Source organism: Rhinatrema bivittatum, chromosome 3 (assembly GCF_901001135.1).
Source record: "Rhinatrema bivittatum chromosome 3, aRhiBiv1.1, whole genome shotgun sequence".
Taxonomy (NCBI): Eukaryota; Metazoa; Chordata; class Amphibia; order Gymnophiona; family Rhinatrematidae; genus Rhinatrema; species Rhinatrema bivittatum.
The window spans coordinates 169,711,560-169,732,477 of record NC_042617.1 but is presented as its reverse complement, the minus strand read 5'-3'; the positions used below and the strand labels follow the sequence as shown (position 1 = coordinate 169,732,477).

The 20,918-nt window shown below is 44.3% G+C and overlaps 1 protein-coding gene across 8 annotated transcripts in view; it reads right to left on the bottom strand.

Annotated features, from left to right (window-relative positions):
* The window catches only part of VIT (vitrin), a 215,577-nt gene that overhangs the window by 48,806 nt on the left and 145,853 nt on the right, over window positions 1-20,918 (bottom strand). For all 8 annotated transcript variants that reach the window (XM_029593919.1, XM_029593921.1, XM_029593920.1 and 5 more), the window contains 2 exons: window positions 7,615-7,677; window positions 2,435-2,482 (listed from right to left, as the gene is read on the bottom strand). In XM_029593919.1, the coding sequence (XP_029449779.1) occupies window positions 2,435-2,482; window positions 7,615-7,677 (111 nt within the window). The remainder of the gene's footprint in view (window positions 1-2,434; window positions 2,483-7,614; window positions 7,678-20,918) is intronic.

Genomic DNA, 20,918 nt, shown 5'->3' with positions numbered 1-20,918 from the left:
TATCAGATATAAGTAAACTTTCATGCCTCTTAAGTAAACAAAAGGGCATAGATCCAATGTCGAATTGGTAGTACGTAATTTCTTAATTGCTAAATTTGTCTAGTAGAGACACTTGTCAAATTCTTGCCATATAGGATCTATCTCATCAATTTTAGGACTATCTAATGGTGCTGTTGAAGTCAGAGAATGATGACATTTTAGATGTACTTTTTGTTCTTCAAAATAATCTGCCAATTTCTCACTGCATGGCTGTATTTTTTTTTTTAATGATTTTACTGTATGAAACAGCTCAAATGGTTGATTTAGAGAGGTTTCAAGCTGATGTGCTTGATAGCTCCTCTTTGCGATATGGCAGCTGGGTTCTATAATCTCTCAGCTTCTCCACATAATATTCCTTATTTAAATTAGTACCTTTTTCTTCATTTCTTTTCTGCTCTTCTTAATGTCTTTCATAAAAGTATTAATTCCTGTGTAAACCATGGGGTCCTTTTATTGTACTTTCTTATCTTTATTTCCTTTATTGGAGCCACCCTGTCATATACCATAGAAAAATTTGAGTTCCATTTATTAACCATTTATTATCTTCGTCTTCCATAAATGAATGTCAGACAAGCTGTTTGGAAATCCTCAGGCAAAGCTCTTACATGAACCCATTTTTTGAGCCATAGTGTCTGTTGCTCACAGTATATGCATTTCAAAGTGCAAATTATCAAATGATGATCTGACCACAAGACGTTAATTATCTTAAGGTCTGACATATTTATCCATTCACATGGGCAGATTAATAAATCCAGTGTGTAGCCTCCTATATGTACAGAGCAATCTATCAGTTGCTCACACTGTAGAGTTCACAGCACGTTAAAAAAAAATCCTTTCCTTGTGCTAAGTTTTTATCAATAACATGGATGTTAAAATCTCCCATATATATTTAATTTGGGAAACCTGACCTGCAAGTCTACCAAAAGTTCTGTCAGCTGATTAACACTATCAATGTCATACCGAGGAAGTGATAATGTTACACTCATACTGTCCAGTTCCAAACTGAAACCACAAGTACTTCAATAGTAGAACTGGGAGGAATATCTCTTCTAGTAATATTGATGGATTGCCCATAAATTAACCAGATTCCACCGTCTCTTCTATTGGGATGAGCTTGTTGCATTATTAAGAAACTCTCAGGGCATAAATGATCTAACAATATGGTGTCCCAAGGATAATGCAACAACAGGATAGGTGAAAGCCCATCTCACAATAGTATCAATTGCCCTTCTGGTTTGTTTTTTGGTCCCAAGGATAATGCCAAGATTGAGTAATCATTAATATATCTAATTTGTTCTTAACAATCACATCTATAATGCATTTTTTTTCTTTCTCACAGAGCAGGCATTAATGTTGCCGAATCTTAATCCTCCCAATAGTGATTCCCTTTTATTTTTTTTTAATCGATCCATGATCTATGTATAAATATCTCATTGGGTATCTAAGTGTTCTTACAGCCTTCCAACCCTGCCGATGGTCTGCAAGGGCAAGCCCGGCATATTTACTCTGGTTTAACACCACAGGAATCATTATAATCAAACACATAAATAATATTAATAGCGCAACGGTTTTACAATAATCTTACCCAAAAACATTTTAACAATATTCAAGGGTCAATATTAAGCGCAAGCAACACAATCACTTTCCATACAAAGGGGCTCAGAAAGGGACAGGCCCATATATTCGGGGGATTTACAATTTACAGTGCTCCCTGCCTTTATAGTCACACCTAGAAGAGGGGCTATGAAGAAGGATGCACTTAAGCTTTCAAGACTGCTTAGGTCTCTTTTTCAGTTGTTCTCCCCTTATAGTTGTATTTTTCTAAGATCTTTCACATGGTTTATGTATTATCATTAAGTTTATCATCCATTTTCTGTTTTTCACTTCTAGATTCTACTCTATCAAGTCTGTCCGTCTCCCATTTCATGTGACAGACATATTCTGGACCTCATTCCTTCTGGTTCTCATATTGGCATCTGCTCGCTATGCTAACCCCCACTTGATGTCAATGTCAATGTTCTCAGCCTATTATTATCTTACTGGTCACTTGCCTTCTCTGTTCTCTCATTTTTTTCCTTTGGCTGTTTCCTACCACTATTCCTCATCAGATCTGCTATGCCACAATTCTGTTTTTGTTTTTTTTGCCCCCCATACTCTTCTTATAAAATATTCTCGATTGTAGTTGCTCCCATCTAAATTGTCTTCTGGGTTGCTCTCTCTGATATTTCTGATATGTTACCATACTCACAACTCTCAAATATGTTGAATAGAACATGTTTTCCTTTAAATACTGATGTGGGCACCTGGAAATTGTGAAGATATTTATCTTCAAATGAGCAGATGATGAGATTCACAACATTAAAATTACCAACCCCCCCCCCTGGAAATTATTTACCTGTTTCCAAAAGGCCCATGCCAGGTTTTGCCAATTCAAGTTCTGAATCTTTGCAAAAAAAAAAAAAAGAGAGAAAATAAATTAAGCAAAATTCATTCTGTCTAAAGAAATAATAGTGGGAACCAAGATTAATCTTCAGATTGGGTTTTAGATTAGGAAAGTCTGTTCCTCCTCAGGGAGTCTGTTTTTACACCAAGATTTTGTAAGAACCAAGTTTCTGATCATCTCCTGACACTCTGTGAATGCAGGGTTCAAGGCCTTATATTGGTGCAAAAAGGGAAAAGCATAAATAAAGACCATTGACTTATTTTAAAACTTAAAAAAAAATGCCTGCTAGTAAGTGTAACACTGCTAGTTGACTAAAATACTTGTGTCCTGATCCATACTGCTCCAGTTGGCAAGTATCTATTGTATAAAAAGAAAGACTTCTACCACAACAAAAAAACCCCCCATAAAAATTGGCTGATTCTGGTTTTCCTTACGCTGATCTCTATATGGGAGATGTATGCTGGCCAGAGAAGTATGAATCTGAGCCCTTTGTGCAGAGCTGATAGGCCCCCAATAAGCCATTGTCTTGGTCCAAGAGAAACCCCGGTTTTCAGTTCTTCAGCGTAAATACTGTGCCTTTCAAACCCTCTGGTGCTGAAATGTTTGGGACCCAAAGGAATTTCGTTTGCAATAACATTTTCAAACCACAATAGCTTAGTCATCATTTGCTCACTTGGGCAATTTATACACCTTTTTTTTTTCAGCACACCGGGGCTTTTGAGTACTTTACAGCTCTCATGGTTGGCATATGCCATTTCCCTATAATTTCTAAGTGGTGAACACTAGTGAAACTGAAGTGTTTTTGAGTAATGCTCTTCCTCAAGAGGATACATAGCAGAAAACTGCAGGAGAAGAAAATCATCACCCATTCCTGAGATTCTCATTTCGTCTAGGTTTTAGCAAATAGAACCTATACTGTGATATCTTACTGTTGCGATTCAGAGGAGAAGTGGGCATTGTGTCTCAGACAGCCTGGACACGCGCTTTTAACCCCCATCTCATGGCTTTACAAAGTCAGCAAAGTGTCCTTGCATTCCTTACAATTTCTGAAACTATACAAAATAGAGGTCAAAATAGATTGATTTTTTTTTTTTTTTTTTGCAGTAGGGAGAGCAATCAACAGTCCTAGAGCCCCTTATTTTCTCCTGGTTCTGAAAATTTACCCGGTTGTAGGATACTTTAAGATCACCAGTTTTAAAGAGAAACAAAGGCCTATTCAAGACCCTTCCCCCCCCCCCCCCTGTAACATAAGCCAAATACCAACAGTAGATTCACTTTGATTTTTATAAACTTATACAATCAAACAAAAGTTCAAAGCACCTTTAAAATGGTAAAAGAGGCAGCAAAGAGTATTGCTTTACCTTCTTAGCTGTACGCCCTGACCATCATCCCCTACCTGATGTAACGTTTTATACATGCATTTTTTATTTTAGTGTTCAAATTAATTACTTAAAAAAAATGCATGTATAAAAAGTTACATCAGGCAGGGGATGATGAACAAGGGCGTACAGCTAAGAAGTTAATGCATTACTCTTTGCTGCCTCTTTTACAATTTTAAAGGTGCTTTGAACTTTTGTTTGATTGCATAAGTTCATAAATCAAAGTGAATCTACTATTGGTATACTTTATTCTACTTTTGGTGTAGAATTTTTACCCCCTTTTTGTATATTGTTTTGCACAAAAACTAAATACAAGTCCCATCATTGGTTTTATTTTCTGAAATGAGTCCAGACCTGGAGTTTGTGGAGAGCCCTACCTGTAAGACTTTTGCCCAGAGTGTTACAGTAAGCCAACTGTGTGGTTATCATTGCGTGGACTACTACTTGTGATTAGGTTTGTCTTTTCAATGAGAGGGCGCAGTCCTCATAACATAGAAATGACAGCAGAAGAAGACCAATCGGCCCATCCAGTCTGCCCAGCAAGCTTCACACTTCTTTTTTTTCTCATACTTATCTGTTTCTCTTGGCTCTTAGTAACCTTTGGTTCTATTTCCCTTCCACCCCCACCATTAATGCAGAGAGCAGTGATGGAGCTGCATCCAAGTGAAATATCAAGCTTGATTAGTTAGGGGTAGTAACCGCCGCAATAAGCAAGCTACACCCATACTTATTTGTTTACCCAGACTATGTTATTCAGCTCTTATTGGTTGTTTTACTTCTCCCCTGCCATTGAAGTTATGGAGTTGGAAGAAGCATGTCTTTATTATCACCTGGATTTGTGGGAGCATAGTTAATGTTTTACCTGTGTGTTAAATGGGAGCTCAGGATCTGAATGGGATTTGCAAATCAGAGATTTGCCTGTGCATATTTTGTTTTCATAGAATATCTGTTTTGGTTGGATTCAGATTTTGTTGATTTTAGTCCATTCTTGGATGGATGTGAGACATGTACTTAACTTTTTTTTTTTTTTTTTATAGCTGTTGATGGGTCCAGGTACATTGATAGTACGAGCTGGACATCATCTGCATAGATGGATGCTTTTATATCATAGGTTTGGATAAGTTGTGCTAGTGGTTTTAGGTATATGTTGAAAAGAACTGGTGATAGTATAGAATTCTGTGAGATTGCTTTTCAAGATCCAGGGGCCCGACAAAGTTATCAGCAAAGATACAGATCATTCCCTACGTAAAGACAGCAGTTGAACCAGGTTAGGACCTTGACACTTAGTCCAGCTGCAGCTAGCTGTGCTAGCATGACATTGTGATCTACGGTATCGAATGCTGCTGAGAAATCCAGTAGCACCAGAACATCTGGCTGTCTTCTATTATGGTACCTGAGGAGATCACCTAACAAGGTGACAAGGACTCTCTCTGTTCTGTGGCCTTTTTCTGAATCTAGATGGGTAAGGATCCAGCTAGTCTGTCTGTTAGCTATTCACTTAAAGGTGAATTAAAAAAGCCCAGCACAGGCATCAATTGGGGGATGCATGAACATAAGAACAAAACATAAGATATGCCATTCTGGGTCAGACCAAGGGTCCATCAAGCTCAGTATCCTGTCTCCAACAGTAGCTAATCCAAGTCACAAGTATCTGGCAAGGGTGTCCTCTGATAAGGGCGAAGATCAAAAGGGCTTCAATAAAAGAGCTCCGCGAACAAAGGCACGACTTAATAAAAGCGATGCTGAAGAACGGCGAACTTCATAAGTGATATTAAAGGCCCGTGCTAATAAAGGCAGTGATGAATATGGGTGCCTCCTATGCCTTTATTAGCACGGGCCTTTAATCTCTTTTATTGAAGCCCTTTGATCTTCGTGAAGGGAGGGCAGAAACTCTCCAGCCTCTGCAGCAGCTCCGGCAACTTACCCCGAGAAAGCCGGCCAAGCCTATCAGCAGCCATCCGGGGCCTGCCTGGCACAAGCGCAGAACCAATGGCGTGCGAGTGGAGCCAGGGCAGAGGGAGCACGCTGCGAGAAGGAGTGCACGGCGGTCGGGAGCTTCTCTCCTCTCCTTTCCCCGCCCCCACACCCCTAACCCCCAGCCTCCGATAAGGGCGAGCAGGAAAGGGCAGGCTGCAGCTGGAAGGAGGGGCCAGGGGTGGAGCCTGGCATCAATGGGGGCGGGGACAAGCTGAGCTGAGCTGCACCATGCTCCGCTTCACCTGTGCTTCAGAGCTGGGGGGGGGGGGGGGGGGGAGAACCGTGGAGGAGAGAGGGCGAGCGGGTGGGATTTTGCTTGGCAGGGTGTGGCGGAGCTAGCCTGCCAGATGCCTGCGGGTCCCCCCTCCCCGCCACCCTCCGGCATCTGAAAGGGCTGGCTTTGATTCTTTTTACCTTTGCTTAGTCAATAGCAAAGGTGAAGAGTGGAAGATTTTTAATAGTATTTCTGGTGGTTGTCTGCTCACGACCAGTTAACAGTGAGTAGTGACTGCTACAGGAAGTTGCCTTCCCCATGCCCAGAGATAGCAGTTTTGTAAGAGAGTTTTGAGGACAAGGGGTTTTGCCACTTTTCTCCAGCAATTTGTATGCTGGAATTGCAATGGGGATAGCCTCCCCTTTCAGGGGAAGGCTTGTTGAACGTGGGTGCTGCTGCAGGGGAGAGGAAAGGCATGGATAAGGAGACCATGGTTTTTCTCACACTGATTCTTTTTCTCATGTTGGTTTTTGATCTTTAAAATTCTTGCCTGGATTTTGATTTCTGAACTACACTAATTTGGACTCAGACTCTTCCATTGGGTCCCAGTACAGAGAATGGAGAGTGTTTGCATTTTTGTTTTCCATGGTGTCTCTTATGGCCCTTCCTAAAGACCCTTTTGCACAGCAGAGTAGAGCAGTGGTTTGGGACTGGATTAAAGGCTTCATGGACATGTCCACACTAAGGGCCCAGGAAGTTAAGCTCCGCCCCCTGCCGGATGAACCTCTGCAACATAGCTCCCCCAAATGCAGCACATCGCCCAACTGGGGGTCTCACTATACATGTTCAATTAAAAGTATCCTTTTTGGGCCTTAGTTATCCTTGTGGTAGACTGCCATATGCAATTTACACACTGTATGTCTGAAGGATTAGATAACCTCACCACAAATTATATTTTCTAACACTACACTAAACGAGGATTTCAGGACATGGTGATGGAAAAATAAAGGTCAAATAAGTTGTGCATAGTACCTTTTTATTGAAATAATAGATTTTTCTCTACAGTTAGAGGGCTATGCCCCTTCATCCTGTCAGTGGAAAATGAGTTCAGTTAAGGATGATGTTAACCAAATATACAAATATATATTAAGCTGGGTTACAATAATGGTGTTTAGTTCCAAAACTACATAGACTTGTAAATTACTGGCTTTTTAGTTCTGGGTTCACAATTTAAACTGTCACCTTAGGAATATACTTATTGTGTGTACTCCAGAGACATGGGAATAGGATCTGCCTTGTTTCTGTGTGCTTCAGGTGAAAGGGCATATAATGTACTATTTGGGTAGATCTGTTTGCTAAGTAAAAGCAAATGTGATATAAAAATATTTGCGTATTTGTCAAAATTATTATATTTTACCAAAAAGAGAGTTTGATTCAGAAAATAATTTATCCATCTGCAAACGGTTAGAGAAACCTAAAACCCAAATATCACTTGTAATGTCATCTTTTAATCTTCATATGGAATGAAAACCCATTACAAAATAAAATTACAATAAACTTACTTTTTGTGTCAGAAACTTCCTGGACAACTTTCCATTTTGCTTCTGGCTCGGACAATTTTTGATCTGAAAGCAAAGTGAAATATTCTAATCCATACCTTAATATTCACAATGTTATCAGTGAGCTATTTACTGAAAACCCATAGAAAATTTGTGTCTTCACAACTTTAATAATTTAGGCCTAGATTTATCAAAATGCGATAATTTTTGCATGAATAACGCCTGCGATAAGGAAAAGGAGAGAGGCTATGATAATTTAAGCATTTTTCACTTTTGGGCTGAGAGAGAGAGAGAGAAAGAGAGAACGTGCCTCTTTATAAGGGTCTCACAGTAGTCAACTCTTTATACCACTATAGGAGGGCCAGCTAGTAACTGAAAGTGAGGTTTTGGTGGTGGTGTAGGGTTTTGGGGCCAGTTTTACATGCACAAAGAGATGTACACACAGCACAGTACATATCAGTGAAGATTTGACATCATTTGGAGTGAGAAAAGTCCCACAAAGGTGAGATTTCTAGTGTGTTCTCTCAGCCTGGCTTGATAGTACCCTGGTAGAGAGTCCATCAAGCTAGGGTGAGAGCACATTGTAGAAATCTCATCCTTGTGGGACTTTCCTCACTCCAAATGATGTCAAATCTTCACTGATGTGTACTGTGCTGTTCGTACGTCCCACTGTGCATGTAAAACTGGCCCCAAAATCCTAGACCACTACCAAAACCTCACCTTGAGTTACTAGCTGGCCCTCCTATAGTGGTATAAAGAATTGACTACTATGTGTGCCACCCCAGAGGTTCGCGCTCTCTTCACTCCACTCCCCTCCCATCCCTCCCATTCTTCCTGCCTGAAAGTGCCCAAAACGGAATTTGTGATATTTATTGCAAATTCTGCTTCAGGCATATCGCACAGCTTAACGCCAGGAAAAAAGATGTAGTTATTTCTGGCATTAAAAATGTGTGATAGCGTGCATAACGCTATCGCATAGAGGTAGATCTTCAAAAAATACACGTGCGCGTATTTTTGTGCACGCCAGATTTTATAAGATACGCGCATAGCCGCGCGTATCTTATAAAATCCGGGGTCGGCGCGTGCAAGGCTGCGCAAAATCGGCAGCCTGCACGCACCGAGCCGCGCAGCCTGCCTCCGTTCCCTCCGAGGCCGCTCTGAAATCGGAATGGCCTCGGAGGGAACTTTCCTTCCGCGTCCCCCCACCTTCCCCTCTCTTCCCCTATCTACCCCACCCCCCCAGCTCTACCTAAATCCCCCCCCCACCTTTGTTGGGCAAGTTACACCTGCGCCGCCCCGGCATCCCCCGGCACAGGCCGCAGTGCTGGGGGACTCTGACCGCCCCCCCGGACATGCCCCCTGGACACGCCCCCTCCCGCCCCTTTTAGGAAGCCCCGGGACTTACGCGCGTCCTGGGGCTTTGCACGCGCAGGGGTTTTAAAATCTACCCCATAGTGTGATAAAGCCCCTCATTTTCATTGCCGTATGGCCGGCGCCATTTTGCGCAAAATGGCGCCGGCCATACGGCAACACGATTCGACTGCAGGAGGTCGTTCTGGACCCCCGCTGGACTTTTGGCAAGTCTTGTGGGGGTCAGGAGGTCCCCCCAAGCTGGCCAAAAGTCCCTGGGGGTCCAGCGGGGTTCCGGAACGACCTCCTGCAGTCGAATCGTTTTTCCGTATGGAAAATGGCGCCGGCCATACGGTGTATGGCCGGTGCCATTTTCCATACGGAAAAACGATTCGCGGTAGGAGATCGTTCCGGACCCCCGCTGGATTTTGGCAAGTCTTGTGGGGGTCAGGAGGCCCCCCCAAGCTGGCCAAAAGTCCCTGGGGGTCCGGGAGCGATCTCCTAATCTCCTGACGTCGGGGGACAAAAAACAAAATGGCGCCGGCGCCATTTCTACAACGCAAGGAGGTCCGAGAGGGAAAGATCACACGGGGACCCTTCCTCTGGACCCCAGGTAATTTAAGGCATTTTGGGGGGGGGGGGGTTCGGGAGGGTGGGCGATTTATTTTAAAGGGTCGGGGTGGGTTTTAGGGTTGTTTTAGTGTGCCGGTTTTCCCGCCCTCCCCCCCCACTGGACCCCAGGTAATTTAAGGCATTTTGGGGGGGGGGGTTCGGGAGGGTGGGGGATTTATTTTAAAGGGTCGGGGTGGGTTTTAGGGATGTTTTAGTGTGCCGGTTTTCGATTACACGATTTACACTATATTTTAAAAACCCAAACTGCGACGATCCGATTCCCTCCCCCTCCCAGCCGAAATCGATCGTTAAGACGATCGATCACACGATTCACATCTCTAGTAAAGATACATGTATATGATATACTCAAGTATATTAAATAAAGCATTAAATAATGCACCAATCAGAAATGTTATCTCGCCACATTCCCACTATCAAACACTTCAACGTGAATTATAAACCGGCTAGATTTCTCCAACACTCCTCATTAACCAGAACATTAACACCTATTATGGTAGCACCTATCACTCAAATGTTAGGTCTAATAACTTTCTCCATCCTTCTATTAAATACACAATCTCTTCTAAAAAAGATCACCCTACTAAACGATATCCTCACAGATGAAAAGCCAGATATATGTGCGATCACTGAATCATGGCTAAAAGACACTGACACAGCCATAATAAATCAACTTCCCACTGACACTTACAATGTTTTCTCCATTCCAAGGATCAAAAAGAAAGGTGGAGGTATTCTCCTGGCTGCCAAAAAGAAATTTAACCTTACAGTTCAAACTACTTCCTCTTCCTCCAAAATGGAGACTGGCCTTTTCAAATCTAAGGATCTTCAAATCTGCCTGATCTACTCCCCCCCCCAGCATACTTGAGAATAACCCATCTCTACTAACTGAATTTATTATCAAAAACCTTGATATTCACCTCCCTGTTGCGGTCCTGGTCGCTAGGCTAGCGACCGGGTCCTTACCTTTCTGCTGCCTCTCCCGGTCTCGCCGCGTTCCGTTGCTCCTGGGGCCTGCAGGGCCGCATGGCAGCGTCTCTCTCCACGTGGAGACGCTGCCGAGGGACGACTCAGACTCCTCCCACTGCCAGGCAACGCGCGCGCGCGAGCAGGGGGCTCTTAAAGGTCCAGCACCCGGAAGTGCTGAACCGCCCCGTTCCTGACGTCAGACGCTGGCCGGCTATTTAAACCAGCGTCTGACTTCCTTGCTTTGCCTTTGCAACGAGGTCACTCTACTGTGTGCTTAGTTGCTTCCCAGCGTTGCTTTCAGCCTTGGTTCCTGCTTGTTCCAGCCGTGCCTTGCTTCCAGCTCCGGTTCCAGCTTGTTCCAGCCGTGCCTTGCTTCCAGCCCTGGTTCCTGCTTGTTCCAGCCGTGCCTTGCTTCCAGCTCCGGTTCCAGCTTGTCCCAGCCGTGCCTTGCTTCCAGGTCAGGTTCTGTTTGGTCCTGCTGTGCCTTGGCTCCAGCTCTGGGCTCTACTTGCTGTCTACATATCCTGACTCCAGCTCCGGTTCCTGATTCTCCTTGTCTTCAGCCAGCCACGAACCTTGGTCTTCTTCACGATTCTCCTTTGTCTTCAGCCAGCCACGAACCTTGGTCTTCTTCACGATTCTCCTTTGTCTTCAGCCAGCCACGAACCTTGGTCTTCTTCACGATTCTCCTTTGTCTTCAGCCAGCCACGAACCTTGGTCTTCTTCACGATTCTCCTTTGTCTTCTGCCAGCCTCGAACCTTGGACTCATTCACGATTCTCCTAAGTCCCAGCGACTCGGACCCCTACGGGCTCCTCCTGGGGGGGTCTTGGGTTTCCAGGGTGAAGACGCCATCAGTCCGCTCCAGCTGAGTGCCGCCTCCCGGCTTATTAACTCCTGTGGACGCTGTCCACCTCAGCCGGCCCAAGGGTCCACTATTGACTTTACTCATAACATAACAGTTTGCAAAGGCCATGGACTCGGCGGACTCCGCTCCTATGCAGGCCATCCCTGGCATGGCCCAAAGAATCCAGCAGCAACAGCAATGTCTGGAAGTCTTGGCTGCTACGGTGGATCGCCTAGCCAGTCGCTTGGACGCCAATCCTCCTCCGGTGGCACAACCCCCGCCTCCACCGGCGGTTCTAGCTCCCGCGCAGACTCAGCTTCCAGCGCCTACTCGATACTCCGGGGATGCCAGATCGTGCAGGGCGTTTTTGAATCAGTGTTTCATCCGCTTCACTTTGCTACCAGGGCAGTTCCCGTCTGATGCCGTCAAGGTAGCATATATTTTGTCTCTGCTCGATGGGAGAGCTATGCTATGGGCCTCTCCCATGTGGGAGAAACAGGACGCCATGCTGCACAATTTACAGGTTTTCGTGACTCACTTCAAACAGACTTTTGATGAGCCAGCTCGTGCTACCACCGCTACCACTGAAATTCTACAGCTACGACAAGGATCCCGTTCTCTGGCGGAGTACGCTATTGAATTTCGTACTCTGGCGATGGAACTCGGCTGGCAGGATGACTGTTTGCGGGGTATTTTCTTGGAAGGCCTTGCAGGCCGTATCAAGGACGAGCTGATGGCTCGTGACCTGCCCTTCACTCTGAACGGGGTGATAGACTTGGCCGGGAGGATTGACCGGCGATTGCAGCAACGAGCTAAGGAGGGTCGAGTTCCTCGTCGGCCTGTCTCTTTGGCACCCTCCTTCTCCAGGTCTCTGACTTTATCTCACAAGACATCATCAGCCTCCCACAGCCCCTCTGAGGAACCTATGCAGCTTGCTCGGGCGCCCCTAACCGAGGAGGAGAAGACACGTCGCCGCACTCAAGGCCTGTGCTTATACTGCGGCACTAAGGGTCATTTCCTGGGTCAGTGTCCTGCGAGACTGGGAAAAGCTCAAGTCTAGGGAGAGATGAGGAGGTTCCCCTAGGCTATGTTAATGCTACTCCTCAATGTACAGTTCCTATAACGTTGGAGTATCCAGGTGGCTCCTTTCAGACTCTAGCTTTCATTGATTCCGGAGCCGGAGGGAACTTTATCTGGAGAGAACTGGTACACCAATTAGGACTACCTACTAAGCGCCGGATACCTCCATTACGGGTTACCTCTATCCAGGGAACCCCTCTACCTGGATCCATTTCTGAAACTACGATGCCTCTCACTTTACGGACGGGAGTGCTTCACACTGAGACAATCTCCTTTTTGCTACTTGATAAATCGGTGCACCCTGTGGTCCTGGGACTCCCTTGGTTGCAACAACATGCTCCGGTGATCCATTGGGACTCTCTCCAAATTGCGCAATGGAGTCCTTCCTGTTTCCAGAATTGCCTGGATCCCGTTCCTAGACCGGAGATATTACTCTCTCACTCTGCCCTGGACCTTCCTTTGCCGTACCAGAATTACGCTGACGTGTTCTCCAAACAAAAGGCTGAACTGCTTCCATGCCATCGGCCCTTCGACTGTGCCATTGATTTACTACCTGGTTCCACTCCTCCGCGGGGTAGGGTATACCCTCTTTCTCTGCCAGAAACCCATGCAATGTCAGACTACATTACGGAGAATCTTGCCAAAGGGTTCATTCGTCCTTCGCACTCCCCTGCAGGAGCAGGATTCTTTTTTGTGTCCAAAAAAGGATGGCTCCCTCCGGCCGTGCATAGACTATCGAGGTCTGAACTCCATCACTAAGAAAGATCGCTAACCCTTGCCTCTGATCCCAGAACTGCTCGATAGACTTCAGGGGGCCAAGATCTTTACAAAATTGGATTTACGTGGAGCATACAATTTGGTTCATATTCGTCCCGGTGACGAGTGGAAGACAGCGTTCAACACGCGAGATGGACATTACGAATACTTAGTAATGCCTTTCGGCTTATGTAATGCCCCTGCTGTCTTCCAGAATCTGATGAATGAGGTACTCCGGGAGATGCTTCATTCCTTCGTCATAGTGTACCTTGATGACGTCCTGATCTATTCCCAAGATCTTTCTTCCCATCGCCAACAAGTCAAACAAGTCTTACAGGCTCTAAGGGACAATCATCTATACGCTAAATTTGAAAAATGTCAGTTTGAGCGCGAGTCGCTTCCGTTCTTGGGATATATTGTTTCCTCGTCCGGTTTCCAGATGGACCCAGAGAAGGTGGCGGCCATTGTCAATTGGCCTCGCCCGTCTGGCCTGAAGGCGCTACAGCGATTCCTTGGATTCGCCAATTTTTACAGGCATTTTATACCACATTACTCCCAGAAGGTAGCTCCTCTCACGGCGCTTACTCGCAAAGGGGTTAACGCTCACGATTGGTCCACTACCGCCTCGGCTGCCTTTGAAGACTTAAAACAAGCATTCCTAGCCGCTTCCTGCCTACGACACCCAGATCCACAACGACCCTTCATCTTGGAGGTCGATGCCTCGAATCTGGCTGTTGGAGCGGTGCTCAGTCAACACGATACTTCGGGCAAATTGATGCCATGTTCTTACTTCTCTAAAAAGTTTTCGCCTGCTGAATGTAACTATGGCATCGGAGACAAGGAACTCCTAGCCATTAAGTTAGCCTTCGAGGAGTGGAGGCAATGGCTGGAGGGGGCTAATCATCCGGTGACAGTGTACACTGACCACAAAAATTTATTGTACTTGGCCCGAGCTCAACGACTAAACTCGCGGCAAGCAAGATGGTCACTCTTCTTCAGTCGTTTCAATTTCATCCTCAAGTTTCGACCAGCGGAGAAGAACGTTCGAGCCGATGCTCTATCTCGTACCTGTCAGCCGGAGGAAGAGGACGACTCTCCACGAACCATCCTGGATCCTGCCTGTGTTCAACTAACTACTACTTCCATTTGTTCCTCAAGTAAGACTACGGTTCCTAAAAGGCTTCGGAGGGAAGTCCTGTCTTGGGGCCACGACTCCTTGACCGGGGGGGCACGCTGGTAGACTAAGAACTTTGGATCTTATAAATCGTTTCTATTGGTGGCCAGGTCTTCGACGTGATGTTTCCCTTTACGTGAGTTCTTGCCCCACTTGCGCTCTGCAGAAACCGCTTAATGGCCCCCCGAGAGGGTTACTACAACCGTTACCTATACCCACGGAACCCTGGACACACATTGCCACTGACTTTATGGTGGAACTCCCGCCTTCGCAAGGCAAGACTGTGGTATGGGTCACGGTGGACCGCTTCTCTAAAATGGCTCACTTTGTGCCTTTACCCAAATTACCTTCCGCCACTGAACTGGCTTCTCTGTTCACACACCATGTATTCCGTATTCATGGTCTGCCTCAGGACATTGTTTCAGACAGAGGTCCTCAATTCACAGCCAGGTATTGGAAAGCCTTATGCAAAAAATTTAAGATCCAGTTGAGTTTCTCTTCTGCTTTTCACCCGCAAAGTAATGGGCAAACTGAACGCATGAATCGTTCTTTAAAGTTGTTCCTACGAGCGTTCATTAACCACAAACAAGATAATTGGGTGGAGCTTTTGCCTTGGGCTGAATTCGCCTATAATAATCAGATACATACGGCGACGGGGAAATCCCCTTTTCAAATTGTGTACGGTAAACAGCTCAAACCACCGTTACCTCTACCTGTACCAACCTCCTCACCCGCTGCTCAATTGTCCGCGGACCAATTGAGTAAATTGTGGTCCTCAACTCAACACCGTCTTCAGAAGGTCGCACGCACTGCTAAACGCTACTATGATCGACACCGAAAACCTGCATTCACCTTCCTCCCAGGCGATCGAGTGTGGCTTAGTACAAAGAACATTCATTTGAGGCAACCTTCCAAGAAACTCTCTCCCAAGTTCTGTGGTCCCTTCCGCGTAGCAGAAAGAGTAGGGTTGGTCTCTTACCGTCTACGACTCCCAACCACTTTACGCATTCATGATGTCTTTCACGTCTCTCTCTTAAAACCAGTAATTCTTTCCAGAATCCACCCCAGGCCTCTTGACGACGCTTCCACCACCACGGATGGGGATCCTACGTTTCAGGTACGAGAGGTCCTGGATGCTCGTTTCGCCAACAGACGTTGGGAGTATTTGCTGGCCTGGGAAGGTTGTGGAGACGAAGACAATACGTGGGAGCCTGCCCGCAACATCTTGGACAAGACTCTCCTACAGCAATATCATCTGGACCATCCTGACAGGCCTAGTCCTCTGAAGAGGGGGCGTAAAAGGGGGGGTACTGTTGCGGTCCCGGTCGCTAGGCTAGCGACCGGGTCCTTACCTTTCTGCTGCCTCTCCCGGTCTCGCCGCGTTCCGTTGCTCCTGGGGCCTGCAGGGCCGCATGGCAGCGTCTCTCTCCACGTGGAGACGCTGCCGAGGGACGACTCAGACTCCTCCCACTGCCAGGCAACGCGCGCGCGCGCGAGCAGGGGGCTCTTAAAGGTCCAGCACCCGGAAGTGCTGAACCGCCCCGTTCCTGACGTCAGACGCTGGCCGGCTATTTAAACCAGCGTCTGACTTCCTTGCTTTGCCTTTGCAACGAGGTCACTCTACTGTGTGCTTAGTTGCTTCCCAGCATTGCTTTCAGCCTTGGTTCCTGCTTGTTCCAGCCGTGCCTTGCTTCCAGCCCTGGTTCCTGCTTGTTCCAGCCGTGCCTTGCTTCCAGCTCCGGTTCCAGCTTGTTCCAGCCGTGCCTTGCTTCCAGCCCTGGTTCCTGCTTGTTCCAGCCGTGCCTTGCTTCCAGCTCCGGTTCCAGCTTGTCCCAGCCGTGCCTTGCTTCCAGGTCAGGTTCTGTTTGGTCCTGCTGTGCCTTGGCTCCAGCTCTGGGCTCTACTTGCTGTCTACATATCCTGACTCCAGCTCCGGTTCCTGATTCTCCTTGTCTTCAGCCAGCCACGAACCTTGGTCTTCTTCACGATTCTCCTTTGTCTTCAGCCAGCCACGAACCTTGGTCTTCTTCACGATTCTCCTTTGTCTTCAGCCAGCCACGAACCTTGGTCTTCTTCACGATTCTCCTTTGTCTTCAGCCAGCCACGAACCTTGGTCTTCTTCACGATTCTCCTTTGTCTTCTGCCAGCCTCGAACCTTGGACTCATTCACGATTCTCCTAAGTCCCAGCGACTCGGACCCCTACGGGCTCCTCCTGGAGGGGTCTTGGGTTTCCAGGGTGAAGACGCCATCAGTCCGCTCCAGCTGAGTGCCGCCTCCCGGCTTATTAACTCCTGTGGACGCTGTCCACCTCAGCCGGCCCAAGGGTCCACTATTGACTTTACTCATAACATAACACTCCCAACAATTATTCTGGGGGATTTGAACCTACACTTTGATCGCATCCCTCTAACCCCAGCCTGTGAAACTTTACTGACCTCTCTTAATGCTCTAGGCTTTCAACAAGCTGTGACTAACCCGACTCATAAAGCTGGTCATACCCTTGATGTCATGTTTACTAACTCCCATATTGATACAAAACCTCCCCTCTGCACTCCCATTCCTTGGTCGGACCACTTTCGGATAGACACCTGCTGTACAATAAAACAATTACCATCTAATGTTCACAGCAAAAAAACCATCTACTTCCGAAAACAAGGTCAAACAGATGAAATTAATAATGTGATATCAGAAGATCTCAAAAATTTAGATCTCACAGACGCTGAAACAGCTACCTCTTCTTGGTTTAAAATTACTAGTAACATAGCAGAGAAACTCTGTCCTATTCAATCCAAGGAAATCAATTCCGAAAAAATAATAAGGAAAAAACCTTGGTATACTCCCGAACTTAAAGCTATGAAAACGGAGCTACGTAAGACAGAAAAAGAATGGCGCAGAAACCAAAATTCCACGACTTTATTAAAATTCAAATCATTACTACACAAATATCGCCAAGCCACCGACAAAACAAAAAAAGATTTTTATGCTTCCAGAATTCATCAATATCAATTCAACCCTCAAGCACTTTTCCAATATGTCAAAAGCCTTGTTACTGCTCCAACTCACAACAATCTAAACAACAATGATGATTCAAAATGTGAGGAACTAGCTACATTCTTTTATAACAAAATACATTCTATTTTAACGCGATTTAATTCATTTCCTGCTCCTTTACACACCAACCAAGCTACATCAGCCACTCAAGATAAATTTGAAACAAAGCTATCTAATCTTGAGATTACTACTGGTATTGAAGTTGAGTCAATTCTAAAGAAAATGAAACCAGCTTTCCACCCCACCGACATATTACCTACTAAGACTCTTCTCACAATACGTTCTACAATAGCAAAACCTATTGCAAAGATTCTTAACAAATCCATCACCACAGGCATAGTTCCTTCTATACTTAAACATGCTATCATTACTCCAATGATAAAAAAATCTAACCTAGATTCATCTGATCCAGCAAACTTTCGTCCAGTATCAAACCTTCCCTTCCTCTCAAAGATTATGGAAAGAGTCATCAACAAACAACTATCTGATTATTTAGATGATCATCAAATACTCTTTCCATCTCAATATGGGTTCAGAAAGTACCACAGCACGGAAACACTTTTGATATCTCTTTCTGAGGTGCTACTAAAAGCTTTAGATGCTGGCAAATCATACCTCATCGCCCTTCTTGATATATCAGCGGCTTTCGACACGGTAAACCACAACACTCTTATTACCCGTCTTTCTGAAATAGGTATCTCGGGATCGGCTTTACTATGGTTTCAGTCATTCCTGAGCAATAGAACATATAGCGTTAGATGTGGACGAAGTGAATCCAAGCCAAGAAACCTCTCTCAAGGAGTCCCCCAAGGATCTTCTCTCTCCTCCACATTGTTCAATGTTTACCTTACACCGCTATGCCAGCTACTCTCTAAATTGGGTCTTCAACACTTCATCTACGCAGATGATGTTCAAATACTCATACCTATAACCAGCACAATCACAAATGCACTGAATACCTGGAAGGTAGCTTTATTAGAAATTAAAACTATCCTCACAGACAACCAATTGGCTATAAATACCAATAAAACTGAACTTATCATAATTTCACCTCCAAAAAATACAATACTGATCAACTCTGATATTGCTCAAAACAACTCCACTATTTCACAACAAGTACGCAGCCTTGGTATCATCATTGACAGCAATCTCACATTTAAAAAATTCATCGCGGATACGGTAAAAAATGGTTTCTTTAAGCTATTTACGCTTAAACGGATTAAATCTCTATTATACCAATATGATTTCCGCACAGTTTTACAAGCAACTATTTTATCAAAGATTGATTACTGCAATGCTCTGTTACTGGGTCTACCCAAAGCCACCATTCAACCTTTGCAAATGCTGCAAAATGCAGCTGCCCGCATTATCACCGACACAAGCCGCCATGATCACATCACTCCAGCTCTTCAGTCTTTGCACTGGCTACCTGTGGCTTACAGGATAATTTATAAATCTATGTCGCTGATACACAAAGCCATTCAAAACAGAGAAATGCTCTGGTTTACAGATGAACTACAATTCAAAACGTCTTCCCGCCCAACGAGATTCCAGAATTTAGCCAAACTAAATATCCCAGCACCCAATCTGACTAAACTCTCTAGCACAAAAGATCGATCTTTCATCATTGCTGGATCAACAATATGGAACACCATGCCCTCTGAATTACGCCAGGAACTCTGTTACAAAAAATTTAAACAAAACCTTAAAACCTGGCTATTTAAAAAAGCCTACTATCAATGATCTGAATCCTCAACTACTCTTCCTAACTGCCACAATCTCTCATATATTGCTGATATTCTATTAATATAAAGTTATATACTGTATTGTTTTTCGTTTAGTTTCCTTGTTATATTGTAAAGCGCAATGCTGAATTACTGTTTGAATGTAAACCAAGGTGATGTTATTTACGTACCCCGGTATAGAAAAATCTATAAATAAATAAATAAATAATAAATAAATATATGATGTGCATGGGTCATAAAATACTATTGTAGATCTACTTATGGCCATATACAAGTGTATATGCCGCCGCGCATAGATGTTTGAAAGTTACCCTCATTGTCTTGCTTGACTAAAGTTAGTTTAAAATATTGTAAAACATCATTAGCCTTACATTTGTATAGTTTTTTTTTTTTTTTTTACACAAAAAGGAATACTCTCTGATTTATAACTTTAGTAAAAGTAGAGTTACAACTTTTAGCTCTGCTGTAATCATTCAGTACAGCAGAGGTACATACTACTGGATGCAGTGAAAGACTGAATTATCATAGCCAAAATGTTAAACTATTCTGCATGTACTTGCTCTTGAATTTTGTATAATTATTTCCTGTGTTATTGCCGCTGTTACAGAACATAAACTGAAAAAATGAAAAAAAAATGCAAAGAGAAATTTTAAAATGCTGGGGATAATAAAATCACTGACCCATTTAAAGTCAGGTTTTAGTTGGCAAAAGCAAAACTGTATATAATAGGGAAGCTTAGTGTCATGTATATGGTATTTATAGACAGGCAGGCGTGTAAGTACATTCAAGACACTGTCCACTTAATTGTACAGATCAAGTTAACATAAGAACATGCTGAGAAGCCATGGATTCAATAGAAACATTCAAGTAAGTGAAAAGCAGTCTGGGGGGGATCTGAGATTTACACTTAGATTGGGCTTCTTGGCATTAACTATGATTTTATCTATCATTTTATATTATGTATAAAAGGTAGGTTGTTTGCAATACTATATATTGTCAAATTCTAAATGTAGATCCATTCCAAAATACATTGAAGCTCATTATGTTACAGCATAGATCCTTATACTAAAGATTATGCAGAAGAATTTTTGGAAATATATGGGATCTATTTTATGGTGTCATAAAACAGCAATTATTAATTTTCACCAATAAATTCCAAATTTCTGTTCTTAGAATGTGAGAGAGTCTTATCCCATTTTTAGAGTTAGTTATTCAAAGAGTATACCAGGAAAAAGTGCAGCTCAGGCATATGATGCTACTAACAGTTAATGGAAATTTGTCAAGGTCAGACAATGTTAGTGAAAACTTGACCTTGCATTAGATTTTCTCCCAGTTTTAAATTAAACTTGCATAAATTGTATTCAGAAAACAGACTGATTATTAAAAACAAAACACGACCAAGGATTTGAATCATCCTCTACAATGTAGATTGTTTAAACCCCCCCCCCCCCCCCCACACCCCGCATTGTTTCCATGGGCAATTGGCAGGTAAGACTCCCATTGCATTACAGTTTGAGCCATTCTAGATTTTATTTTGTGCTTTGATTTGCCACAGCTGAAATGGTAAGCCCTTAGCTGTACCTGTCCCAGTATATAAACTCAGGCATTGCTAATTAAACAAAAAGTAAACTCTGTAGAGGCTTAAACTTCTTTGCAAGGGGAAAATAGAGTTGCTTACCTGTAACAGGTGTTAGACCTCACACAT